This window comes from Halichoeres trimaculatus, unplaced genomic scaffold, assembly GCF_033239565.1.
Source record: "Halichoeres trimaculatus isolate MK-OKI-2021-1 unplaced genomic scaffold, fHalTri1.1 fHalTri1_scaffold_6, whole genome shotgun sequence".
Classification (NCBI taxonomy): domain Eukaryota; kingdom Metazoa; phylum Chordata; class Actinopteri; order Labriformes; family Labridae; genus Halichoeres; species Halichoeres trimaculatus.
This window is the reverse complement of record NW_027437184.1, coordinates 35,896,878-35,922,290: the sequence shown is the minus strand read 5'-3', so window position 1 is coordinate 35,922,290 and position 25,413 is coordinate 35,896,878. Positions and strand designations below refer to the sequence as shown.

At 40.5% G+C, this 25,413-nt stretch overlaps 1 protein-coding gene across 21 annotated transcripts in view; it reads left to right on the top strand.

The window, feature by feature from the left end:
* dlg2 (discs, large homolog 2 (Drosophila)) overlaps positions 1–25,413 on the top strand; it is a 240,764-nt gene that overhangs the window by 190,291 nt on the left and 25,060 nt on the right. For 13 of the 21 annotated variants that reach the window (XM_074671429.1, XM_074671427.1, XM_074671428.1 and 10 more), the window contains 9 exons: positions 163–213; positions 4,602–4,726; positions 5,995–6,164; positions 6,579–6,715; positions 10,213–10,357; positions 10,630–10,795; positions 14,068–14,127; positions 15,536–15,691; positions 21,144–21,300. In XM_074671429.1, coding sequence (XP_074527530.1) covers positions 163–213; positions 4,602–4,726; positions 5,995–6,164; positions 6,579–6,715; positions 10,213–10,357; positions 10,630–10,795; positions 14,068–14,127; positions 15,536–15,691; positions 21,144–21,300 — 1,167 coding nt within the window. The remainder of the gene's footprint in view (positions 1–162; positions 214–4,601; positions 4,727–5,994; positions 6,165–6,578; positions 6,716–10,212; positions 10,358–10,629; positions 10,796–14,067; positions 14,128–15,535; positions 15,692–21,143; positions 21,301–25,413) is intronic. The other 8 variants (XM_074671436.1, XM_074671434.1, XM_074671438.1 and 5 more) reach the window with 4 other exon arrangements.

Here is a 25,413-nt window from a genome sequence, read left to right as displayed (position 1 = left end):
TTAAGCTGTTTCCCTGGAGGTGAGGCCTATTTAGCAGATAAAGTGAGAGGAAAACACCTGTCACCTTTTTGTTTGGTGCACAGCTTCAGCCTCAGCCTCACTGTGGAAGTGTTTTCATTTTGAGACCCAAACTAAAAAAAACTATGTGGTCTTTCTTTTCAGGTCAACGGCACAGAAATCGAGTATGAGTTTGAGGAAATCACTTTAGAGCGGGTGAGTATGTCAACTTGGGACAGCAGCTTTGTGTGACCTCATACAGGTATGAGAACATGCCTCAGTGCTACATTTGATTTCAGCATCATGAGAAACTCAGATAGCTCTGCTAACATTATGCTCGGCTGATAGCATCACTTATCCATTACCAATCTGTTTGGTAAAGTTACCCAGAGCTCCAGCTGCCTCCCATGCTGCTCAGAGCAACTACAGGTGTTGTAAAGAGAAAGAGCTGACAGGAAGGTGCAGAACTGGCTTTCTGAATGTTATATCAGGCACCATGTTTGAAAGCTTACAGAGGAAATAAACTCCTGTTTTAGTTAAATGAAGAATGACGGTGCGGTCACTTTGAATTACAGGTGATACTGTGTGTCTGTCAGTCAGTGACAGCATCCTGGCTGCACATCGATGCAGAGGCACCTCACAAGCTGTAGTCTCTATCTCTGAAGGATTAAGTTCCTCAAAGAGAGTGTGTGTGAATTAAAACGTCAATTTTTAGTCTGATGAATGATCTGTTACAGGCCCTGAACATGGGGACAGAAGCCAGATGAAATTTCTCTGTAAACAAGTAAACAATGGAGAAACAGGATGTCTCCTACTCTTGCTCCTGTCAGTCTTGATTTTTAACACTTCAACATGTTTCAGTCACTCTTCAGCTGTACTTAAAGTTTTCATGAAAACCTAATTTTACAACATCTAGAAAAAATTGAAGAACAACTACAGAATATAACCCAAAAGATATTTTGTTGCTTTCAAACGCTTCAGATAATTAACCCAATGAGACATCTTCTGTCTCCAGTACATAAACACAATAAGATTTTTGTTTCAAACACAATTGGTTTCCTGCTTTAATATTCCGGGATGGAACAAGTTGGGTCCTATCACAAGGTTTAGGGCAGAAATTACCCCTACAGCAGTGTTTTTGTGCAGCAGGAGCCCAGGGCGCATGCACCAAACACCCCCTCCCTGCTCCTCTGCCGGTTTCCTCTGCACTCAGACGGGGCCATATTTTACTTGACCAAAAACACAAATAAACGGAGTCCCACCGAAAAAATCTGATATCGGTCTGCATTCACGCTTTATTTAGAGAATTTTCAGTGCGTTACTTTCACACAAAAACACCTCTAAATAAGGCTCTAGTTCTCATCATGTCTCTTCGTCCTGGCAGACTACCTGCGTTTGTTTATATCTGGCACGCCGTGCGCGCAGACTGATACACTAAGCTGCGAGCACCTCGTAGCCAGCTGTGGCTCTGCAGCGGAGGTAGTGCCGTTTTACGTCACAATGAGAACTAGACGATCAGTGATGATCTCCACGCTGATAGGCTGTCACGGCTCGCTCTCTCGAAAAGTTCAATTATTTCAACGGCATCAAGTGTTGAGTGGTGAGCAGCGAGCTTTTGAACGCTTGACGCCGCTCTATGCTCGCCCCGACGCAGCGTCAATTAGCAGTTTTAAATTGACTGTATGTAATATCAACGTGCGAAAAATTTGCGATTGCGATTTCAGTGGGTACACACTGTAAGACCTGACAAAAATCTGTATTTAGCGTATGCTAGCAGTGTATCATAGGAAATCCCATAGAAATATGGGGAAGCTAGCGGAGCCAGTGTTTTATTTATTGACCTCTCACTAAGTTTGTGTCTGAAATCACTCTCTCATTCCCTATTCACTGTATAGTGAATTAGATGTTGTGTACTCATCCACTCACTCAGCAAAATTAAAACAATATTACAGACACTACTTGCTCACTCGCCAGCCACTGACAGTGATATAATAACTCTTGCATTCCTAAGACATTGCTCATGGACAGCAGATTTACTGTTACAATTTTTCTCAAACACTGCTAAACGGCATGGATTTAGACGATAACTATAGTATACTTAGCACGTTTTTCCACATTGTTCAAAACCAATACATTTCTGTATTATATGTTTTTTTTATCAAATAAATAAATACCAACCATATTTTCACTCCACAACTTATGTTGTGTTTGAGAATTACAAGGTCCAGTGAATCCATCACCCATGATTAGCGGTTCAGCAGCTAATGTCTGTGTTGTGTGTTTCTCTGCTCGGCGTTGTGGAACATGCTTTTCTGTCAGTCAAACAGAGAGCTCAGTGTTATTGTTTGGTGAGGTTACGTCCAACGGTAACTGGTATTAAACGGTTCAATAAACCGTGGACATCAAACCTGGATCAGGTCTCGGGACTTTTTTGTAGATGCTACAATATATTAGATAATGTAGAAGCACAGGATGTAATGTTGTTTCATGTAACCAGTAATCATGTGATCAGCCATCTGTTCTGTTTGAACCGCAACGCATAATGGGTATATGTTGCTCCCATTGTGAACATTGCCATACATACTTTTCTAAATGCATCATGAGATACATTGAGTGGACTCTATAGGGTATGACCATGCTCACTCAGAAGTCCGACAGCACTACAAAATGGCGTATCCACTATGTAGTGCACTGTACATTGGAAAGGGAGTGATTTCGGACACAGCCTCAGTAAAAAAATATTGTAATAAATAATATGTTTGACTAAAATCCCTTAAAGAGATGTGTGGCAGCCTTAGAAAATAAACAAAAGAGTTGGGAAGAAAAGGTGTCGGCATTAAGTGACGCTAATAAGTGCTAATAAGTACAAGTTAAGCTAGCACACAGTGGCATTGTGACTTCTGTACGTCACAGACTTCAAGATGAAAACATGACACAATCTAAAACAGGGACCCGAAAGAGATCAGATGTGTTACAAACAACATTACATCTCCATCAAACTGTCTTTATAACTTTTAGCGATCACGCTTCAGTCTGATCGTGGCGGGCTCGTCTGGGTTGTGTTGTGTGATCTCTCCTCAGTGGTGCCCTGCAGGCACGCTCAGCAGGTTATCATAATCAAGAGAGGCTGCTCTTCTCATCAGCCAAAGTTTAATCAAACCTCCGCTCTCAGTTTGTGAGTGAGCATCAGGGGATTGTGTAAGCAGACATAGAGGATCTGCTGCTCTGAGAGGCTGCTGTATCTCAGCTGTGTGTACTAAAGAGAGACACTGCAACCTGGTGGTGCTAAAAAGTGACCAACCCATTATGCAATGGCAAACAGAAGACACCTCTGGGCACTCATAATGATAATGAGAGCAGTGATACTGTGAAACCTGACTGCTAACAGGTGATTACAGTGTCAGCGATATTAAAGACATGTCGTACAAAGAGTCACCAGAGGTTATCTCTGTTACACCAGTTCTTTAAAGGCCACGACCACTCACAGGTTTGGAGTAGTCCCCCTTGCATGGGGACACCCAGCTAGTCCAGCCTCCATGGGGCCTACCTCTCCAGTCGGGGAGGGATAGAGATGATGAATAAATTAACCAAAATACTGTGTTTTCAGAGAGTCCTAAATACAGGACTTGACATGGACTCTGGATGATCATGTATGTTCTTTTTTTCTGTATGATGTGTCTGATAATGAGCGTATAGAGGAGTCTTGGGATGACTGAGGCAGAGTTTCAGAGTAGCAGATTAAAACAAATGGCTGTTACTTGGTAACTATAATGCTATAACACTGTTGTTACAGTGAAGTTACACAGAAAGAATAATCCTGTTATTACAGTGCTATCACACAGTAACCAAATAATGCTAGTGTATCATTTTTACAGAGAAATAATAATGCTGTAACACTGTTATTACACTATAATACCATTACACAGTATTTGTAATTGTATAAAACTTTTATTCAAATGCTGTAACATAGTGACTTAAAAAGCTGGTATAACCTTGTTACAAAGTAGTAACAAGGCTGTAAAACTGTTATTACACTGCTGTTGTTTTAATACAATGACACTATTATTACTAAGCTGTAGCAGATTAATAATAACTGTATTACATTATTACAACACTATTACACAGTAATTACAACACAATGCCATTATTACAACACTATTACACAGTTATAAAAACACTGATGTTCAATACCAAAACACAGTTTTATGATATAAAACATTTATTCCAATGCTGCCGCACAGTAGTAATAACTGTTATATTTGATATTATTACAACACTATTAAATAGTAATTACAACACAATGCTGTTATTATTACAACTCTGTCACAAAATACCATGGAGTAATTATATTGTTGGAGTACTGATGTTACATAATGTTAAATGATAAATGTGGTGCCACAACAGTTATTACAAGTTATAGTGCCACAACACTGTGTTTTGATACTTATTAGACAGTTTTTATAAAGCAGTTATTACAAAAGTGATACACAGAAATTATAACAATACCATTATCAATATCTTACTGTTATACTGTCATTATAATGCTAAAACACTGATATGACATTACTGTTACCCAGTAACAACAGTGCTCTTTGTTGCCACAGGGTAACTCAGGACTGGGCTTCAGCATTGCTGGAGGGACAGATAACCCACACATTGGTGATGACCCTGGTATTTTCATCACCAAGATCATCCCTGGAGGCGCTGCAGCAGAGGATGGACGCCTGAGGTAAGGCACTCTCTCACTCTCTTTTTGGTTTTTAAGTAGAGACATAGAGAGGACCAGTCAGACCTGATTGTTTAGCACTGTTCTTGTAATATGTTGGTACTTGTGGGAGTTTGTTGATTTATCCATAAAGATGTGACGCCCACACTGCAAACACAGCATCAGTCTCACTCAGTGCAGAGGAAGCAGGTTATGGCTTAAATCCGACTTTGACTAACTGATGTTTACTCACTTAAGGTTGGCAGCAGCAGAACTGATGCATGTGCTCTTTAAAAGTGAGTATGCATCATAAAAAGTTGTGCCTGCATGCTTTGTTCTGGCTCTGGGGACAGTCACTCAGCGCCAGCATGTCCAAGCTGAGCAATAGAGAGGCTTATAGACCTGCAGAGAAACTTCAAATGGAAATCAATCCCCTGAGTGACAGGTAGCCAGTGTGCAGATTTACAGACTGGAGTAATGTGCTCAATTGTCTTTTTTTGTCAGGACTCTGCACAGAGCAGTTCAAATACACTGAAGCTGCTGAACAGCTTTTTTGACAGCCCTGATATAAAGGCATGCATCAGCCTCTCGCAGCCTGTCAGTGGCTCCATCGCTCAAACTCTAGCTGTGTTCCTCAGATTGTAAAAGAGCAGAAGAAGTGAAAATTTGATGTGAACCTGGAAATTAACCGTATTGGCCCGACTATAGGACGATATTTTATTCTAGAAATTGTATTCTCATAAATAAAAGTAAGTCTCAGTGCAGGAGAAGTCCGGCAGCACAACATGTTGGATGTTTGGAGGCCGTGTTCTAAAAAGGTAATAGATGTAGTACAGAGAAAATATGTTATTCTATTTGTAGAGGAAAATTTTCTGTGTGTGTGTGTGTGTGTGTGTGTGTGTGTGTGTGTGTGTGTGTGTGTGTGTGTGTGTGTGTGTGAGAGAGAGAGAGAGAGAGAGAGAGAGAGAGCGTGCTGGGTCTCAGCTGTTTCATATGAGCCCCCTCAGGAGAGTTGTGTCCTTGATTTTCCGGGGTATGGATGGTTGGGTCAAAACCTGAAGGGAATTCAAAGGAAGCAGCTCACTCATGTCATGTTTACACCCATGTGTATTCACCCACACGATAGACAATCACAGCCCTGGACTCACCCCTTTCATTCTGAAGGATCGCTCACTAAAAGCCTGCAGATTCAAACGTTTCCCCCAGTTAGGTTGACGCTTTTACAAACACCAGGACTTGTCATCAGTGATTGCATTCATCACTGTTTTCCTGTCATGCTGTGTGTCCTGCAGGGTGAATGACTGCATCCTGCGGGTGAACGATGCAGACGTGTCCGAGGTCTCTCACAGTAAAGCAGTGGAAGCCTTAAAGGTTGCAGGTTCTATTGTGCGGCTGTATGTGAGGCGCCGCAGACCAATGCTCGAGACCATCATTGAGATCAAACTCATTAAAGGACCAAAAGGTGAGTCCATCAACCTCAGACTGTCAGCTTACCCTCTTTTAAGGGATATTTCAGCGTTTTTAAGTTAAATGCCATGAGTAATTGCATCAGAACAACTAGTCAGTGCACTGCAAGAGGAAAAACACCTCTGTGCTGCGTCTGCCAATAGTGCAAAATCAAAATCACTTAATCACGTGTCAGACTCATCCTGCTTACAGAGAACTGTAGCCTAGCTTGGGTGTTGTTTCTAAACGCAGTTTGTCATTAAAGGGGCCGAGCTGTTCGGGATCTGTTGTTGCTAATACATTAACTAGTGACATGTAACTCATACAGTTTCTCTTTAAAACACTGAAATACCCTTTTAACCTTTGGACCAGCCATGAATCTGTCCTCCAGCCCAGACACTAACCAGCTGCCTGACTCAAACACACACAGGTCTGGGCTTCAGTATCGCAGGTGGAGTGGGGAACCAGCACATCCCAGGTGACAACAGCATCTATGTCACTAAGATCATAGACGGCGGGGCGGCACTGAAGGACGGACGATTACACGTTGGAGACAGGTTGTTAATGGTGAGTAAATGCACACGCTCCTCTGTGTGGAGAGGTATTCAGTCATCACTTTGAAGATAGTGTCTTTATCATGCTGGAACTCAATATTTATTGCTCCTAATGGAAACGTTTGCCTGGAATGACAATGAACATGTTTATATCTTCAGAAAACTAACTGTTGATGTTCTCAATAATGAAAACATTTAATCCATGTGGTGGTCAGACTGTTAATGATGTCATGTGGCTCCAGGCAGAATAAAGAGTTGCTGGCTGTGTGGCTCAGCTTTTAATCTTTGTTTGGCTCAGAGTCTTTTAAAACAGAGGATACAATCTCTTAATAACACAGTGGTTTATCTCTGTTGTCTTATGGACACTAACCACAAATCATTGAACATACAGATAAATATTTAATACCACTGTTATTTTGTAATTATTTATAATCTATAGTTTACTGTTTTTAACGAAACATCAAAGGGGCTGTAAGGACTTTCTAAGTGATCTTGAAAAAGTCTCCCTTCTAAGATATAATCCTGATCATTATCCACACTTTAAAATTAGATGATCAGCACCAATATTACTGGTTACAGGTTGTTTTAAAATTCTACTTCTTGGCTTCCAGATCGGGTCTAGAAGGACCATCTTGATTCACAGCACATCTAAGTCTCCATGACAACACCAGTGAGAAGCGAGATCTGTGTTTTTCTCTGCTGAAAACAATTTTTTTTAATGTTGTAGTGATGGTGGACACTGGAGCCTAACTGTCAGACAGAAAAAGGACAGAAGAGCAGAAGAAAGATAAACAAGAGAGAGGTAGAGCACGAGCTAAAGGCTAAAACATGAGCTAAAGGCTAAAACATGAGCTAAAGTGTTTGTGATAATGTTGATTCCAACCCACAGTCAGCAGTTATTCTGCAGTGGTCTGTTCAAACTTGAGAGTCTATCAATAAAATGAAGAGTGAGGTTACGTTAGCTCTGTTTGGTAGATGACTAGTTGGACATAACCAGGATTTATTAATGTTACACGTTATGGACATGTCTCAGAACACTGGACTGTCAGCTGTGCTAAATATAAACAGCTACTAAACTATGTACAATCTGACAGTGTTTACTTGTTGTCACATTAGCCTACAGATCCGTCGGAGCACCAGGGCTGCCAGTAGGGCTACATATAGTCAGCTACTACAATGTGTACTTGATGTCATGTTTCAAACCGTATCACTATGTAACTGTACTGATAAATACCTTACCTTGGCGCATTGTATCCAGCTAAAAGTTGACTTGAACGAAGAAAATCTGTTTCTATCCAACCTCCATTTAATTCCAAAAATCCAAAACAAACACACACCTCACTAAAAGTCATTTACGACAGTGTGTGTAAGACTGTGGGTCAGAAAGTGGCGAGGCAGTCCAATTAAAACAGATCCTCCCCCTAGCATCTTTAAAGTTATTTAACAGCTGATTTCTCTGCTCAGCTGAGTCTCAGTGTTCTCTTGTACTTGGCTCAAAGCTTTGGTTCTTAGACGAAACTTGAAAATCAGGGTTTTTTTTGTTTATGTATCATGCATATGTACACACACAGCAGCTCTTTCATGTTATAGCTAGCAGTTTGTTTTTCCCCACTGCAGGAAATGGCTATGACATTGAACAGGAAGCCAGCTGTATCTTTAAGTATGATAGTGTTTATAGAGATGCTACTTAAATGAAATGAAAAGTCCAAATTAATTTCAGAAAATCCCAAGTTTTTTTACACAAGTGTTTTAGAAAACTCTTATTTCAACCCCTGTCTGATGCTGTTTGCTGCCTCTGCCAAGGAGGTTATGGTTTTAAGAGTTTTTTCGTTTAGTCTGTGAACAACATAACTCAAAAAGTTACAAAGGGATCTAGATGAAATTTTCAGGAAATGTTCAAAATGGGATAAGGAAGAAGTGATTGAATTTTGGAGATCATCGTCTGGATCCAGGAATTTTTTAAAGGATTCTCTATCATTGTGACATAGGGCCGCTTTCACCATATGTGTATATAACTCCACATTGAATGGTTGGATTGCTTTGCACAACAATATAAGACAAGGTCACCATAATTTCTGACAGATGTCAAAGTACAATCCAGATTCTGGCAATATTCTGGATACTAAGATCCAGAATATGAAATATGTACTGGGTCATCATACTTTTCAACACTGGCAGGTAACAAATTATCGCACAAACCTGCAACTAACACCAAATAGTAGCAGACAGTCTGCTGAAAGGGAGTATAACATTAAAGTAGGACTAAAGGGTTGCGTGACAATCACACTATGCTTGGAGGAGGTTTGCGCTCTCTGAGTGCTTTTCTAGTTTTAGCTGCTGTCTCTTTTAATCTTGGTATATGCTTAACACATTCACAAAAAGTCATTTTAGCATCCTTGCTCCTTGGCCCTGTCCTTTTAGAGTGGAAGACATCTCTGCCACACACCTGGAAATTTCTAACTTCCACACAGAAACACACAGACAAACTGGAGCTCCTTGGGTCCAAAGTGCAAAAACGCTGGCCTTAACAGGATTCATCACTCAGAGATTACCATGATAACCCTGTGATGAACAATTCTTGGTGTGAAATTACAGCCAAACTTTGCAGAGAAAAGGATTTTGCAAAAAACAAGTTGTCCACGTGTGTTTGCGATACACTGCTCCCTGCATTTTGGAAGAGGATGCCACCTGATGCCGCACAGAGTGTTTAAAAGTTTAAAAGCCACACTTGTCCACTAATGCTGATTTCCTGCATCTCATTTTTGTATGTCACGTTACCATAACCCAGCTTTAAGGCACCCCGCCCCACCCCCTTCTCTCTGACTGGACAGCCCTCTAGAGACCTTTTGGGGGTGGAGCTATGGACAAACCTTGGTGTTCTAGGTCTACCCCTCCTAAGTGTCATGCAACAGTTAAGAGATCCTTATGTGATGACCTCATTATTTAGATATTCATGAAATTATGGGAAGCAGAGTACCCCCTCTTTAAAGATGATCAGTTGGAGCTCAGGGATTTTAGTCTTTTCCCAGTAAAAGCTGTCTGAGCCAAAGATGTTCCGTTTTTTTTTTTTTTTTTATGGATCAGAAGAATGGTTGAGCGTTGGGTCCACGTTACACTTATTAAGGTAGATAAAAGATGGCCTGATCACTTCAACAACACGTCTTTAAGTGTGTCAACCAGGATTTAATCTCACATCTGGTGTTATTACCTGCAGCTACAGTCTGGGTGACCATGACTCAATGAGTCTGGCTCATTAGTGTAGCACCAGCTTCCTCCTGAGGGGCGTATCCTTCTTTCTTCACCAGCTCTTAATTTGTTGTAATTCCCTCCCCACTGTTGTGTCCTCTCACCAACACCATCTGTCTTAATCCAGCCTCCAGGAGGCAGGGAGCACGCTGGACTAATCTGAACTGAGCTGTGAGAAAACAGGAGACAGCCTGTGTTGTGCTGAGTGGACAAACAAGGACTGTGTGTGTGTCTGTGCTCGTGTGTGTGTGTGTGTATGCCCAGGTGAACAACTACAGTCTGGAGGAGGTGTCTCATGAGGAAGCTGTGGCCATTTTAAAGAACACGTCCGACGTGGTCTACCTAAAGGTGGGGAAGCCCACCAATGTCTACCTTTCTGATCCCTATGGGCCTCCTGATATCACACACTGTAAGTTCTCAGCTCCTGTCTTTGAAGTCATGTGATGTGTCCATGTGAAGTTAGAATACCTGTCGCCGAGTTTATAGCTGTCTGCATGACTGTGTTTAACTCATCACAACAGCAGAGCAACTCTGTCTGTCTGTCTGTCTGTCTGTCTGTCTGTCTGTCTGTCTGTCTGGTGCATGTGAGACAGACACTCCTGATGAATGCATGTGGAGTTTACCAGCTGGTCTCAGGGTGTATGTACCACTAACTCACCTACTCTCACTCTCTCTTCACAGCTTTCTCTCCGGGCATGGAAAACCATATCTCCTCCCCTGTCAACAGCGGCACTTTGGAGTACAAGTCTAGTCTCCCTCCCATCTCCCCGGGGAGGTATTCCCCTCTCCCTAAGCACTTATTGGGGGAAGAGGATATAAACAGGTTGGATGGTTTTTCCTTCTTACGGTAATTACTTCCCTTCCTACTAGACGTCTTGAAGCTCAGGTAGAAGCTGTGTCCACCCCGCTCCTCCTGTCTCCTCTGGTCTTTGTGTTGGTGTCTGGATCGTCTACGGTTATCTGCATGGTTCTCTGAAGTTAGTTAAAGCTATTTTCAATAGACTTAAATCACCAAACCCTAACCCAGCTCCAGTACTGTTTACCTGTGGTGTGGTGTTGTGTTGTGTTGTGTTGTGATGTGGTGTGGTGTGCCGTTTTATGTTTGTAGCTGCTCCTCTCTTGCTGTGATTTCTGTAAAGATATTTTAGTGCTGAGCTTGGGTAGGGTTGGAACAAAAACAAATCTGTTCTTTTTCATTTTTTTTAGCCCGAGGTTAACGGTTAACTCTCCTCATTCTGCTCTCCCTCTCTGTGCTCTAAAACATCTTATAAAATAAACCAAATGTCACAACTTTGATCACTGCTGATATCATCATAACCACTCTTGGCTTTAATGCCTTTGTAGTAATTGTTTACAAATATGATGCCAGCAGGAGCTTTAAGTCTTAGCCAAATTAATCAGTATGATGCTAAACAGAGCTAATGTTTTAGCCACATTGTTCACCCATGTAATATGAGCATAAGCTAGTGTTTTAGCCTGAATGTTATTTAATACACGTGTCTGTTGCTGATTTTTTTCCTCATTGTTTACCAATATGATGCTAATGGTAGCTTAAGTTTCTGCTTTAAGATTGATCAATGTAATGCTAAACAGAAGCTTCAGTTTAAGCATAGGACTTGATCAATATGACGCCAACAGAAGCTGAAGTTAATCAGTATGGTGCTAAAAAAACACATTTTAGCCACATCGTTTACCAATGTAATATTAACAGAAGCTAAAGGTTTAGCCTGAATGTCATTTATTGCAATGCAAACAAAAGATAACATTTTACCCAGGTCACTTGTCTGTTTGATTGAAGAGGAAGTTGATTTTTTTTCCACACATTATTAACTATTATGATGCTAATGGTAGCTTAAGTTTCAGTTTAAAGGTTGATCAATATGATGGATGAAAGCTAGTGTATAAGTTAGGTGCTAAATCAAGATAGCATTCAAACCACAGACATGGGTCTGGAGAAGCTAGTGTTTTCATCACATTGTTAACCAGTGTAATGGTAATGTTTTGGCTGGATTGCAACCAGTATGATGCCAGTACCATTGTTCTAGATAAATTGTTTGCCGATATGGTGCTAATGGAAAAAAAAGAAACTTTTTTTACCATATGATGCTGACAGAAGCTAAGTTTTTGCCACAGTTTCTACCAGTACGATGCTAACAGAAACTTACAGTTTAGCCACATTATAAACCAAAATTATGCTACCAAAAGCTACCTTTTAGCCACTTAATGCTAATGGAATGTTTAAGCCACATTTTACCAACATACCAGGAGGAGCTGATATTTTCGTTACATCATTTAAACAGTTGCTTAATTGAGCTAACATACAAGCCACATAGTTCACATCAGGATTTTATAGAGGTTAATGTATTATTCACATTGTTTACCAGTTTGATGCTAATGGACGCTCCTGTTTAGACACATTGTAGCCTGTGTAATGCTTACAGACTTTATTGTTTAATAACTTTTAAGCCACACATTTTTAAATATGACGCTGATAGAAGCTAACTATTTGTTACAGTTTTCTATTATGATGCCAACTGAAGTCATCAATTAAGCAACATTGTGTAACCAAAACACATTTTAGCCATATTGTCTACCAAAATAATGTTATCAGAAGCTATCCTTTAGCCACATCGATGTCTATCATTTGTTTTTGAGACAAGGTTTTGAAGCCTATCACCGATGGTCACAGCCTTATTGAAAGAGCTTTACTTAAGTTAGGATGAAGAAAAGAGGCGGCCTTCAGCCTCTTTGCAGACAGCTTCTCAGACTCCCAAACATCACTTTTTTATAAACTAGGCTGTGAACATGTTAATGTCTGCTGTGTGATCTGTTCCTTTAATGGTTGTAGTTTTGGCTCTTGGTGCTTTTGCAGTCAGCATCAAGTGGACACTTGAAGAACTTCACTTTTTAACACTTCAGCATAGATGACATATTTTGACACTTGAGGAAGCTGCTTGGATGAGTTCTTTGCCCAACAAACTTTGAACGATACTGACTTGATGATCCAGGGATAACACTACCAATCTACTGATTAGTGTTTACACTGGCATGACCTCTTGAGCCACTGTTACCTTATAAGAAAGATGTCCTCTGAATAGTCAGCATTTGTTTGCATGCCTGAGAGCATCAGTTTTCAGAGATTCTTTAATAAGTGTAATGAGTTTATCACTTTGTTTGGCAGAAAGTTTGTTGTTGTTTGGTGCCTTAAATATTTGGGCTGGTTTCTTTTTTTTTTTGTGAAGTTATGTTGAGAAATTGAACAGGATTCAAAGGAGGGTTTGGTCTTTTTTGGTGTTTTTGTTGTAATTTTCAATCTGTCCTCTGCAACAGCTGCTTAGAGTCTAAAAAAACAAAAGGGCGCTGCGTTGTTGAAATGAGTCACATTTAATAATTAGGCACTTGAACACCTAAAGCTTAAAGCTCAGTCATCCATTAGCCAAATTTCTGATCAAGCCTCATGTCAAAGCAGATTTGATCTTTGCTGATGTCTCCAGAGGTGGAGGGGTGCTGCTTGTCAAACAGAAGGTTTAGCCTCAGCAGCAGCTTGGTGGAGTCTGAAACAGGACAGTCTGACTTTAGGGCAGCACCTCGGGGTACAGTGGATATTATAATCAAGTGAATAAAACTACTGCAGCAGGTGATGATGATAAAAGCTCCTTTCAGAGCATAATTGAAGGAGTCTTGTGTCCAGCTTGGTCCAGTGAAGGATTAAAGTCCCATTCTCTTCAGAGTTAAGAGGTTTAGTATTCGCTCTTGGCTAAGGTGCATCCCTAATAGCCTTTGAGATTACCTCTAAGACCTAAAGAGCAGCACTCTGACAGCAGCTCTCGTCCCTTCTGTTCACTCTTTTCTGCAGGGAGATAAAGCCGAGTACATCCTCATATTCTTAAATAACCCACAGATGAGGCACCCTCTGTGGCGCCTTTCATAAAAGAAGTGGTTGTTTGAACACTTTCAACCACTTTAAAAGAACAGCCTGTTCTGGTAGATGTCACGTTGTTCTCTGTGTTGCATGCCTCCCAGTGTTTCTGTGCTCAGTGTCTTAATGCACGATGATAAATGAGAAAATGAGAGCATTCAATGAGTACGTTTATAAGTTGACTTTTTCTACCCTGCCAGAAACTCCTCATTAGATGACGGGGAGAGTCACAGGTTTGACTCTCAGCACTTCCAGTTAAGGTGAGATGTTGACCTGCATGAGTCTGCATGAATCCCTCTCAGCATGAGGCCTCAGTTTTTAATGCCTGATCCAGTGTAGTGAAGGAGTCTGAGGTGCAGTCAAAAGTTCCTCCTGAAACACCCTTCATCAGAGTGATCCTTCCTGTCATCTTAGGGAAAATACAAGCACACAGAGCTGTGATGGTTTGACTGATTGAAGGAAATGATGACTACAGAGAAAAAGCTGCTGCCTCACACTCCTCTGAGCCAACAAACTGCATTGAGAAGTGTTTTCTCCTCACAGAACATCAGGGTGCCTGATACTCATCCTTACATTTGTTGTTGTTGTTGTTGTTGTTTATTACCATCTAATCTGTTGAATCTGAATTTACATCAAGTTATGTAATCCCACAAACAAGCCGACAAATTAAGACAGCAGCTGGAGCATCTTCAGAGTCCTTCAGAGCCAACAGCTGGTTGAGAGAAGAGTGGTGTGACAGCATTTACACCTGTTCTTTCAGATTTAAAGTCTCTTAAAGAGGGGTTACCCTACTTTCCCAAAATTTAATTATGAACATAAATCAACAATGCTGGATGTTTAGACTAAACGTGCAGACTTTCAAACCTCTGCATAGTCATATATATATTCTAGAAATCTCAGAATCTGTCCGTAAACGTATCAAAACACTCCAGTTCTAAAAATAGCACGAGATCTCCATCAGATCTTTACAAGACTTCCTGAAATGATGAGATCATCAAATGAGGATCACCTAACTGCTTCACGGCATGAAGGAGTGGTCTCATACACCAAAGTCTGCCCACAGCTCCACCCCCAACAGGCCTTTAAAGGGCCTGGCCAATTAGAGAGAAGGGGGTTTGTGTAGCAGGAAGTCTTAAAGAGACAGCAGCTGAAACAAGCGTTTCAGACAGAGGCTGAAAGAAGGATTTTCTAAAACACCAGGGAGAGGAAACAGGGATTTTATTGATCTTTAAATGATTTAAAGATACTACGGGGCACCAGAGGGACAAAAAAAACATATACCATCTCTTTAAGAAAAAGGGCACAGTATTCAAGCAGAGATACCAACGATACTTCATCTACAGCTCCTGAGAGATGAGAAGTTTTTTGTCTCTCTTGTTAGACACTGTTCTGATGTTGTGAAGACTGAGCCATTGGTTTTATACTGACAGATCAACAGGAAGTGATCTAGCTCAATCACAGTACCTCTTTATATGTAGACTGAGGGATGTTAGCTCTGGACCTGGTTTTGCCTGCTTCACCCCCCCCTCTCACCCCTTCTGCCTGTTCATGTCCTGTCCGGTCCCTGTCCATGTGTATCTTCATCCTTTCTGTTCCCCTCAGACTCCTGTCCCCACCCTCTGTCTCTGAACACTAACCTCTCTGCTCTTGTCTCTCACTTCACTGTAGGCCTCCTGAGCCAGTTTACAGCACTGTCAACAAACTTTGTGACAAAGCACCCTCCCCCCGACACTATTCCCCAGTAGAGTGCGACAAAAGCCTCCTCCACTCTGCCCCCCTCCCAAACTATCACTTAAGCCTGTTCCCTGAGTCGGACACCAACAGGTACTTCCTTGACGACCTTCACCTCCTCTGTGGCATGCTGTGTTCATCGATAACCACCTGTTTGTCTCTTAAAGGTGCTTTTGACCAGAAATTTTAGTTCCAGGAACTAAAAGGTTCCTGTAACCCATTGTTGGCTATGTTTCCATCGAGACCTAATGTCCTGGTTAGATTCTACTGAGCCTGTGATGTCTGGAGAGAAAAATAAAAGTAACTGCACTACGCTAGCAGACCAGTAGAGGGCAGTAAGACAACAATGTTAAGAATGAAAGCAAAGATGAGGCCATAGAAGGAGACAGTTTGCCTGTTAGCCTGTTTGCATGGAGGAGATTCAGATTCAGATTCATACTGGCTTTGATTGTACTTAATTTCACATTTGTTCAATTGACACTTGGAAGGAGATAAGCTCTAGTGATAAAACAATTCGAACCAGTCAGTTTCATGCTTTTTGAAGCAGAGCTCAACTAGTGTTTAGGCCTAAAGAGCGACCCCGTTGATTCAAAACTTTTAATTGAACACATCCGTCTAAAATGTCTCTAGATCATTTATCTGAAAAAGAAAATTTGATATCTACATCTGAAAACGAGCCTAGAGTCATCCCTGAGGACTTCTTCTGTTTGAACAGCTGTTGTAAAATGTGTATCCACTGACACGTTCAGCTGAAGGTCTCCAGTTTATAGGGTTACTCTTCAAACTGAAACACTGGGAGCTGACACTAGCTGTGCTTCCATTACAGTTTTTCACAAAATCAAAACCATATTTCTGAAGTTTTGAGTACAACTACACCTCACTGGTGTTCCATTACCACTAGAACTGGCACAGCTTAAGTAAAATCTCATTCCACAAGATACAGTTTGAGGACAAAGGACAGAGGACTGTAACCGGCAGTAACTATGGATACCCTAAACATTTTAAAAGCTGAACTGTCAGGAAAAAGGTGTTCCCATTACACTACGATAAACTTCAATACAGTACGATAAACTTCAATATGAAAACTTCTGAAATACCAATAGTCTAGGAACAATGGCCTTCAGATTTCAAGATACCCCTACCCGAGGTAGAACCAACCACAACAATGATTTTTATTATCTTTAGGGTCTCCTGTTAGGGAAATTGGATGTTGTGGTTTTTGATTTTTGGGGAAAATTTGTTTTTTTGGCTCTTCTTTAGAACTACTCCAAACCTTGAAAAGGGGCCAAATTGGGCCTGTTCGAATAGGGGGGGGAAGTGAGGGAAAAAACCCATAACTTGAGAATGCTCACTCTTTTCTGCATCAAACTTGCTGAGGTATGAACCAGGTGGCTGCCCACCATCAAACAGTCCGAAAAGGATTTACCTGAGGCAAAAGTGAAATATAGCACTGCAAACATACTTTTAATTGAGGGGGAAGTTGTACTTTTTGGTAACTAGAACATATTGGACTCATTCACTTTTCTCTCATTTATCAGAAAAACATAAATCCTTAAAAATATACTATTTTGTGTTGTCTTGAATGCTGTTGAATACTAACCAGTGGTTTTATCTGGTACAGTTCTCTTGAAAATGAGATTTCTTTAGACATAGTCCCTCTCTGTAACAGTCAAATTAAGTCATTCGGAATGGAGGATTACAGGCATAATAGCCTTTAAGTTAAGTATGCTCACTCTGATGGTAATCATTAATTATCTCAACATTATTTAAAAAACTTATTGTTATTTAGCCATATTTACATTAAAAAAAATTCTATCAAAAATTATATTGAAAATATATTTTATTCAATATTTAATTTTTGATTTTAAAAGAAGAGCCAAAAAAACAAATTTTCCCCAAAAATCAAAAACCACAACATCCAATTTCACTAACAGGAGACCCAAAAAAAATAAAAATCGTTGTTGTGGTTGGTTCTACCTTTGGTAGGGTATCTCAAAAAGTTAACCCTTTTTTGAGGACTTGTTCCTTGACTACAACTTGTAAGAGCTTAAAAACACTTCATCGAAATCTGAGAGGTTTTCAGAAATTTTGTTGTTTCCATTACAATTTTTTATTGCGATATTTAGGGTTTGCTTAATTTAAGGTGAAATGAAAATACAACTGGAGACATCTACTTAACATCAGACTCAAAGAAGACCATTGTTAAGGAGTCGATCACAGCTGGGGTCATCTTATTATGGACAAATTAAATTGTCCCAAGTGGCTGTTATCAGGAAAAACACATACTATAGTAGTTCCTCAGAAATTCCTTAGTTCCTGGAAAAAGTTCCTGTGGTCAAAAACACTCAGTGTCTTCCCCCTCCTTTCATCTCCCTGTCACCTCGTCTTTTATGCTTGTCTTTTATTTTGTAGGCCTCATGTCTGTCTCCTCCTCCTCCCTCTCACTCCTCAGGGTGGTGGTGCAGCAGAGCCAGACTCAGACTTATCTCACACCAACACATTTCCAAATCTCTCCTCTGCTGGAAGACCCACTCAGGCCTTTCACACACAGCTAATAAAAGAAGAAAACCATTTTGTTTTGAGACATGGTGTGAGGATTTTTGTTTTCAACCCCACCTTTGAATTTTCACGGTAGAAAAGAAACTTGACTGTGTGTTGAAGTATGTAGCTGCTTCTCTACTTCTTTTTTTTTTCAAACACTTCAAACCAATTCTCTGATTTTTTTTCATGTGTGAAGATCAAAGTTTGATGGTTCACAAAGCAGCAGAGGAGAGTCCCTCAGCTCTTGTTGGCCTGACTTCTTGTGTTGTGAAGCATACAGATGTCAGTTGTTGAGAAACCCATTGAGGAAAAAACTGTGCTTAAATCTTCTAGCTCACAATTCTCTAAAGGTAACGGTTGTTTTTCCACACCCAGTGATCTTTTAGATATTTATTATTCACGTTAGTAATGATGCATGATTAATCATTCACTGTCAGGGGCTGATTAAATGTCGTCTTTCAGATGTTTGGCTGTAATGAACGATCACAGACTTACACAAAGTTCTTTCTCCTGCCCTGCAGCTGCTTCCTGTAAACTCTTATCCATTTACAACCTCAGTATAATGTCAGTTCCACCTGCAGGGCATCAAAGCTGCATGATCAGGACGTGTGTTTTTTTTCACTGATATCTCAGGGCTGCAGAGACAACTGGAAACAGCAGAGGGATGACTGTAATCATGTCTGAATGTGTGCTTGTATCTGAAACTTCCTGTTTCTCATGAAGGTAGAAAACTGTAGATTCTTGAAGTAAAACATCATCACTCAGGAAAAGGAAAAATGGACAGAGGAGTGTAATGATGCTGCTCTTGTCCTGGATACAGCTGTAGTGTGTAGTGTTGACCAGCAGATGGCAGTGTGCTGCACACATTCTGTCTCATCATCTGGAGGAATCTGTGTGCTGCTTTTAAACACGTCTCATATCGCTCTGTGTAGTGCTAAAGAAAATGAGATGGCAAACAGCACTTTGCTTTAAAGACTAGTTTGGAATTGTTTTCTTTGTCAGATCATTTTTTGTTTGATAAATCAGAAGAATTAGGAGTGTTATGATAAAGCTGTTAATTGAGGTGCTGCCAGCTTTCAGAATCGTTTGAAACTTTAATTTGGTCAAAGAGTAGTGCTCAGACAACAAATCAATACTATGAAAATGGAAAATTGTTTTGATTATGATAAAATGTGCTCATTTTATTACAGCAATGGTTTCCAGAAGAGATGTGACAGAAGTAAATTTAAAGATTAATTTACAGAGGAGAGCAGTTTTTGGAGTTTCAAGAGAAATGTCCAGTTCTTCCCTGCAAGAGGATTTCAACAACACTTCAGGGTTCTCTTTGTCGCATCTTTCATCTCTTGATACTTTAAATGTTTTTAACTGGTGACAACTCAGGACTGTAGGCAGTTCAGCACCTGGACTCTTCTACCACAGAGCAGAATGTCGTTAAGGTTCCCCTAAAAAAGTCTTTGTGTGGATGGCAGCATGTGTCACTCCTGAACCTGTAGATGTTGTTCAGCATTAATGGAGCCTGAACAGATGCGTAACCAATCTATGTCATGGACTCTTCTGGTCCCCAGACCATCAGGGATGCTCTGAACTAAGAGCTGAGACCAGGCTAAGTGCTCCCTCTCCTCTTTAGATCAGAGGACACAGCGTCCATGGTTTCCAAAAAGAGTGTTAGGTTTAGGTTCATCAGCCCACAGGGCAGTTTTAAATTCCCCTGCAGTCCACCTTAAACAGGATCAAGTCCAGAGAAGTAATATTATTATTATTATTATTATTATTATTATTATTATTATTATTATTGTTGTTGTTGTTGTTGTTGTTGTTGTTGTTGTTGTTGTTGTTGTTGTTGTTGTTATTATTATTATTATTATTATTATTATTATTATTATTATTATTATTATTATTATTATTATTATTATTATTATTATTGATAATAATAATAATAAGAAGAAGAAGAAGAATAAGAATAAGAATACATTTTATTTATAACGCACTTTACATTTCAAAAGTTTGGACCTGGCTTTGTAGATGCAGTGATGAATGGTGTTCACAAACAGTTGATCATGAAGTGGTTTTGGGCCCATGCAGTGATCTCCACTACAGAGTCTTGTCATTTTTATCATATCGACATATTTTTCATCAAACCACATTATTTTAGTTTTGACATTTGTTGTCATTTCTCTGTTTTTAATGAAATATAAGTTTTAAATCTTTCCCTAACCATTGTTACACAATGTCTCAGCTGCTATAGAGGTATGAAACCACTGATTCACTGTGGTAAACAGAAACATCTTTGGACTGAGGTTTATAAATAGAAGGTTAGAGTCTGAATTTAATAACACTGAAAAATTCCTGCGTTGACCTTGGCACTCACCCTAGCAGCATGTTTTTACACACCTTTGCATACTGAGGTGTGTGTGTGTGTGTGCACTGCAAAAAACTTAAATGTTATGAAGTGTTTTTGTCCTATTTCAAGTGAAAATTGTCTTATAACAATAAGAAAACTTGATTGAACTAGAATAATGTCTTAATACAAGTAACTTTTCTCTTGTTCCATTGGCAGATTTTATTGTACTGTTTACAAGCAATTCAGACCTCACTTTTGTCTTTAATAACTTGAGACAAGACATTTTTCTGGACTGGTCAGGTGAATGTGGCTCATATTAAGGCAAAAAAGACATTTTTGACTGAAAATCAGACAAAAAGACTTGATAAGATTTGAGTTTTTTGCAGTGTATGTTTGCATGTATGACAAGGAGACAGAGGCTGTGTGAGCATGAGACAAGGTCCCTTTTTCATCAGAGCTGAATCGGGGACAAGTGATCCTAAGTAGAGCACCATCCCCCTGTGGAGCTCCAGCAGCCTCAGAGCCTGAGCAGATCGTCAGTGAGGCTTCTGACGACGTACTGTGCCGTTGTTGTCCACCTCTCTGTCCTCCACTGCTCGGACTAAAGATGCTGAAACCGAGTGACTCTCCTGAGCTGATGTACTATCTGAACTGTCTGTACAGGGACCCCAGGAAGGTGGTGCTCCACAAAGGGTCCACAGGCCTCGGGTTCAACATCGTGGGCGGTGAAGACGGCGAGGGCATCTTTGTTTCCTTCATCCTGGCAGGAGGGCCGGCCGACCTGAGCGGAGAGCTGAGGAGAGGGGACCAGATCTTATCGGTGAGTTTACAAAAACCCCTTTAGCCTGAAAAACACACCCACACACAACATGTTAGAAACACGTTAGTTACAGGTCATATATTCACAGGGCACCATATACGGTGTATGTTTCTGGTGGCCTGTGTGGCTTATTTGTTGAATTTGTGTTTATTTTTATAGAAGGTACTGCTGTCATACAGATGGAGACGACCTGCTGTCACATGGTCACTTTAAAGATGATGGATCAGTGATCTATCCAGAGTCTGACAGGAGGCTTTGACGAAGTCCCCGTCCTGCCTGAGCAGGTCTACTTTAAGATGGTTGACTCTGGCTGAGTCTTTGTGTTCCCAGCATATTTATAGAGAGCGTAATAGTCCTACTGGCCTAGATTAATTCTCAGGGCTTCAGGGCTTAATTGCCCCGCAGCATTTCTCCATCATTAAAACAGAGAGGGGGAGCACGTCTGTGAGGGTGGAGACGCACGCTGCATGTTAACTGTTCTCAGCCCTGAGGACAGATTCAGGTCTGACAGTGAGACGGTCACATACCCAGGAGCTGTCTCGGTTTCTGCTGCGTGATGATCAGCTGACAGGTTTTCCAAACACAATAACATTCATCATAAACTCATAAGTCACACCGTGCTGTGAGCGAAAAGATGCAACATGTCTTTGTTTTTTAAAACACATCTGATCTGAGATCTGATTCTTTTTGTTTCAGTTTGTTTTGTTTTTGGAGAGGCTCTTTAAAATGTTATGTTTTGGTTTGATTTGGTGTGTTTTGTTTGTGTCTTGTTTGGTGGTGTTTTGTAATATTTTATTTTATTTTATTGCTGTTGGGTTGGTGTTTTGTTTTTGTTGTTGGTTTGTTTGTTTGTTTGTTTGTTTGTTTGTTTGTTTTGTATCTGTTCCTTGGTTGTTTTGCATTTTGTTTTGTTGTATATTTGGTAGTTTTTGTTTCTTTCTTATTTTGTTTTTTGTTGTTTTTTTTTAAATTCTTTTTTGTTTTATTTTTACTGTTGTTTGTTGGTGTTTTATTTTCTTGTTTTTTTTGTTTTTTATTTTCTACTTTGTTTTTTTCTGCGTGCGTGCGTGTGTGTGTGTTCTTAAACTTTTTTGTTGTTTTCTTTAGCTGCTTTGTGATGTTTTTGTAACAGTTTTCAGCCCCCTCAAATAATCAAACATGGCAGACTCAACAGAATATTGAAAGTCTGTTTCTGGTCAAACTTCTGTCTCTCCAGTCAAATGTGTGCTGCGTGATGATCAGGTGACAGGTTTTCCAAACACAGTAACATTCATCATAAACTGATAAATCACAACATGCTGTGAGTGAAAAGATGCAACATGTCTTAGTGTTTTGAAATACATCTAACCTGAGATCTGTTTCTTTTTATTCAAACTTCTGTCTCTCAGGTTGAGTGTGTTCGAAAACCATATCAGACAGAGCAGGCAGGGAAATGTCTGCAGCAATTCAGGAGTAAAGGCACAACACCACTCGTCTTATTCTTATTCTAGCTGTGGCTAACGCTAGCAGAGGCTAAAACTAGCAGAGGCTAAAACTAGCAGAGGCTAAAACTAGCAGTGACTACCGTTGATCCTTAACAACATCTTCATGATGATGATGATAATGGCGACGAGTTTTCAGGTGACCTCTAAGATTCATTCTGTCAGAACCTGGAGATCTGTTTCCTCCTCTGAGAATCCTGCACTACATGTTTTTCATCCTGCACCTTTAAACATCCACAGCTAGCAGTGACAGGAAGTGAATGCTGTGTTTATTACAGCTGACAGTTCATTTGCCTCCTACCATCACTCCACTCACTCTGTCTCCTTTCATTGTAAGGTCACGGTTTGAACAGACTTTAGATCATTAAAGCAGCTTCCCACTGTCTCTCTGATCACTTGAGTCCAATCAGGACGTCAGTCAACCTCAATGAAAACAGACAGTTTATGTTTCCCACAGAGGTCTGGTTAAGTCTAACTTCTCTTCCTGTCTTCCATATTACCCTCTCTGTGACTCATCATCTGTACTTAGCTCAGAAAGTCAGAACATTTGTCTTTGTTAATGATTTCTTTGTTGTGATAAAGGTTCTTGGTAACTCATCTTATACTGTAGTAAAGTCTGTTTATTTCTATATTAAAGAGAGTCCCGTTTGTGAGGAACATATAATTGTTGGATAAGCAGAGCTGAGTATGTGGGTTAAACCTATGTAAGATTTTCTCTGCTAATGTCAAACAGCTTAAATCTTAATTTTCACATCAAAGTGGATTTTTGCTCTTTGTACAGTTCTCACTTTACTCTGTTGATTGCGCTGTGCAGGTGATTCACATTTACAGAGAAAATATCACATTTACTCTAGATATACTAAATTAAACTCAAAATTATTTATAACAAATAGATGAGTATGCTGGGGGGGGTTTCTTTGTTTTTTGTGACATGTTGGAAAGAAGCTGCAGGTTGGCTCCGAACCTGTGCTGCCCACTCAAGTGGGAGCCTCATGGGATTCACAGGCTAGATCACCAGGCTACACACACACCCCAGCTGATGAATGTGTTTAAATGACTGCCTGCATTGTTACACCACTGTGGGATTTATACTATATATTATAAAAGGCAGCTTCTGAGCGAAGCAAGGCGAGGGGTGTAGTTGGCTAGCTTTTTAAGTATTAATCCAACATTTACGGTACCCCAAAACTTACACTATTCTGATAGGGTAATCTTATGTTAGAGTAACTCAGATGCTGACTACAGTCGTACTTAAGTGTGTTTGTGACCAAGTTATCTCTGCTCGATCTCCTCTCTGGAGGTACGCGTCAGTGCCTGCTATGGAGCCAATATTTGCACTTTAGTGCCCCCCTGGTTGCCAAAAAAAAACTGCTCTGGATGGAAAATACACCAACTAAATTGCCCCCCTGCTTGGTTAAAAATAAACAACTGCCCTCTTGAGAGCCAAAACACACACTGGAAAGCCCTCTTAGGAGCCAAAACTTGCACTAAAATGTCTGCCTAGGAGTCGGCACACATGCTTAAGTGGCCTCTAGGGAGCCAAAACACAGGCTCAAGTGCCCTCTTGGGGGTTAGAACAGTTGCCCTTTTGGGGGCCAGATCCATGCTAAAGAGGGCCTTTTGGGAGCCAAACTCACACTTAAGTGCCCTTTGGGAGCGAGAAAGTGTGCTGTATGTGCTTTTTTTCCTTTTCTTTCACTCCTTCCCTTTTAAAATGCTGCGATGCCACTGTCCAGAGTTTATCCTTAATACTGTGTTAAAACTACAATCTGAGCTTATTAGTGGTAGAACAAGAACGTTCATTTAAAGAGGACATATCATGCTGATGCCTGATTTAATACTTACATATAATATAATAAATTTGAAAACAAGACCTTACACCCCCTGATTTTTCAAAAAATGAGATGATGTATTTTTTCTGATATCCTAGAACGAGATTTGATGCCTCTGAAAATAGGTCATTGCCATTTGACCGCGAGATTTCGACCGTCGTGTCGACATGAGGATCCTTTCTTTTTATTGGAGTAATCTGATAAAGCAGCTCCTCCTCTGCGATGTCAGTTAGTCACACAACCCCCACCGAGGGATACACCCACCAAGAGCCGACTGACTGAGTGCTGGATGCAGGAACTCTGCTCTGCTGAGCAGCTCGGCTCTACATGGTGAATTGGCAGTTAAAACACTAGTTTTAGCAGACGTCGTAATACTTGTGAGACTGTGATATTTGCATGCTTGTTCTGACATGCACTGTGAACCTGGACCACAATAATGCTGCGGTAATAACATAGTGAGGAACTGACGGTAGAGGCCATCTTTAGACTACACTTTCAGCATGATGGATAAAACAGACAGAGAAAAGTGAAGGAGTAGGATGGAGCCCTGTTATAGAAATAGTTTATTGGTGACGTCTGCCTATATTTCCACGTATAAACTACATGTTACAGTACCAGTTTGACTCACCACACTGAAGCGTCCTGAGATGATCTGTGTCCAGGTGGATTTTCTTCCTCCTGAGCTGCAGAACCGTCCGGGTCTGACTCGGGGTCCAATACAAAAGCACGTATCCTACACTCTGCCATTTTATTAGTGCTATCAATGCCTTACGGTGAAGTTTTGGCAAACAGCAAACTCG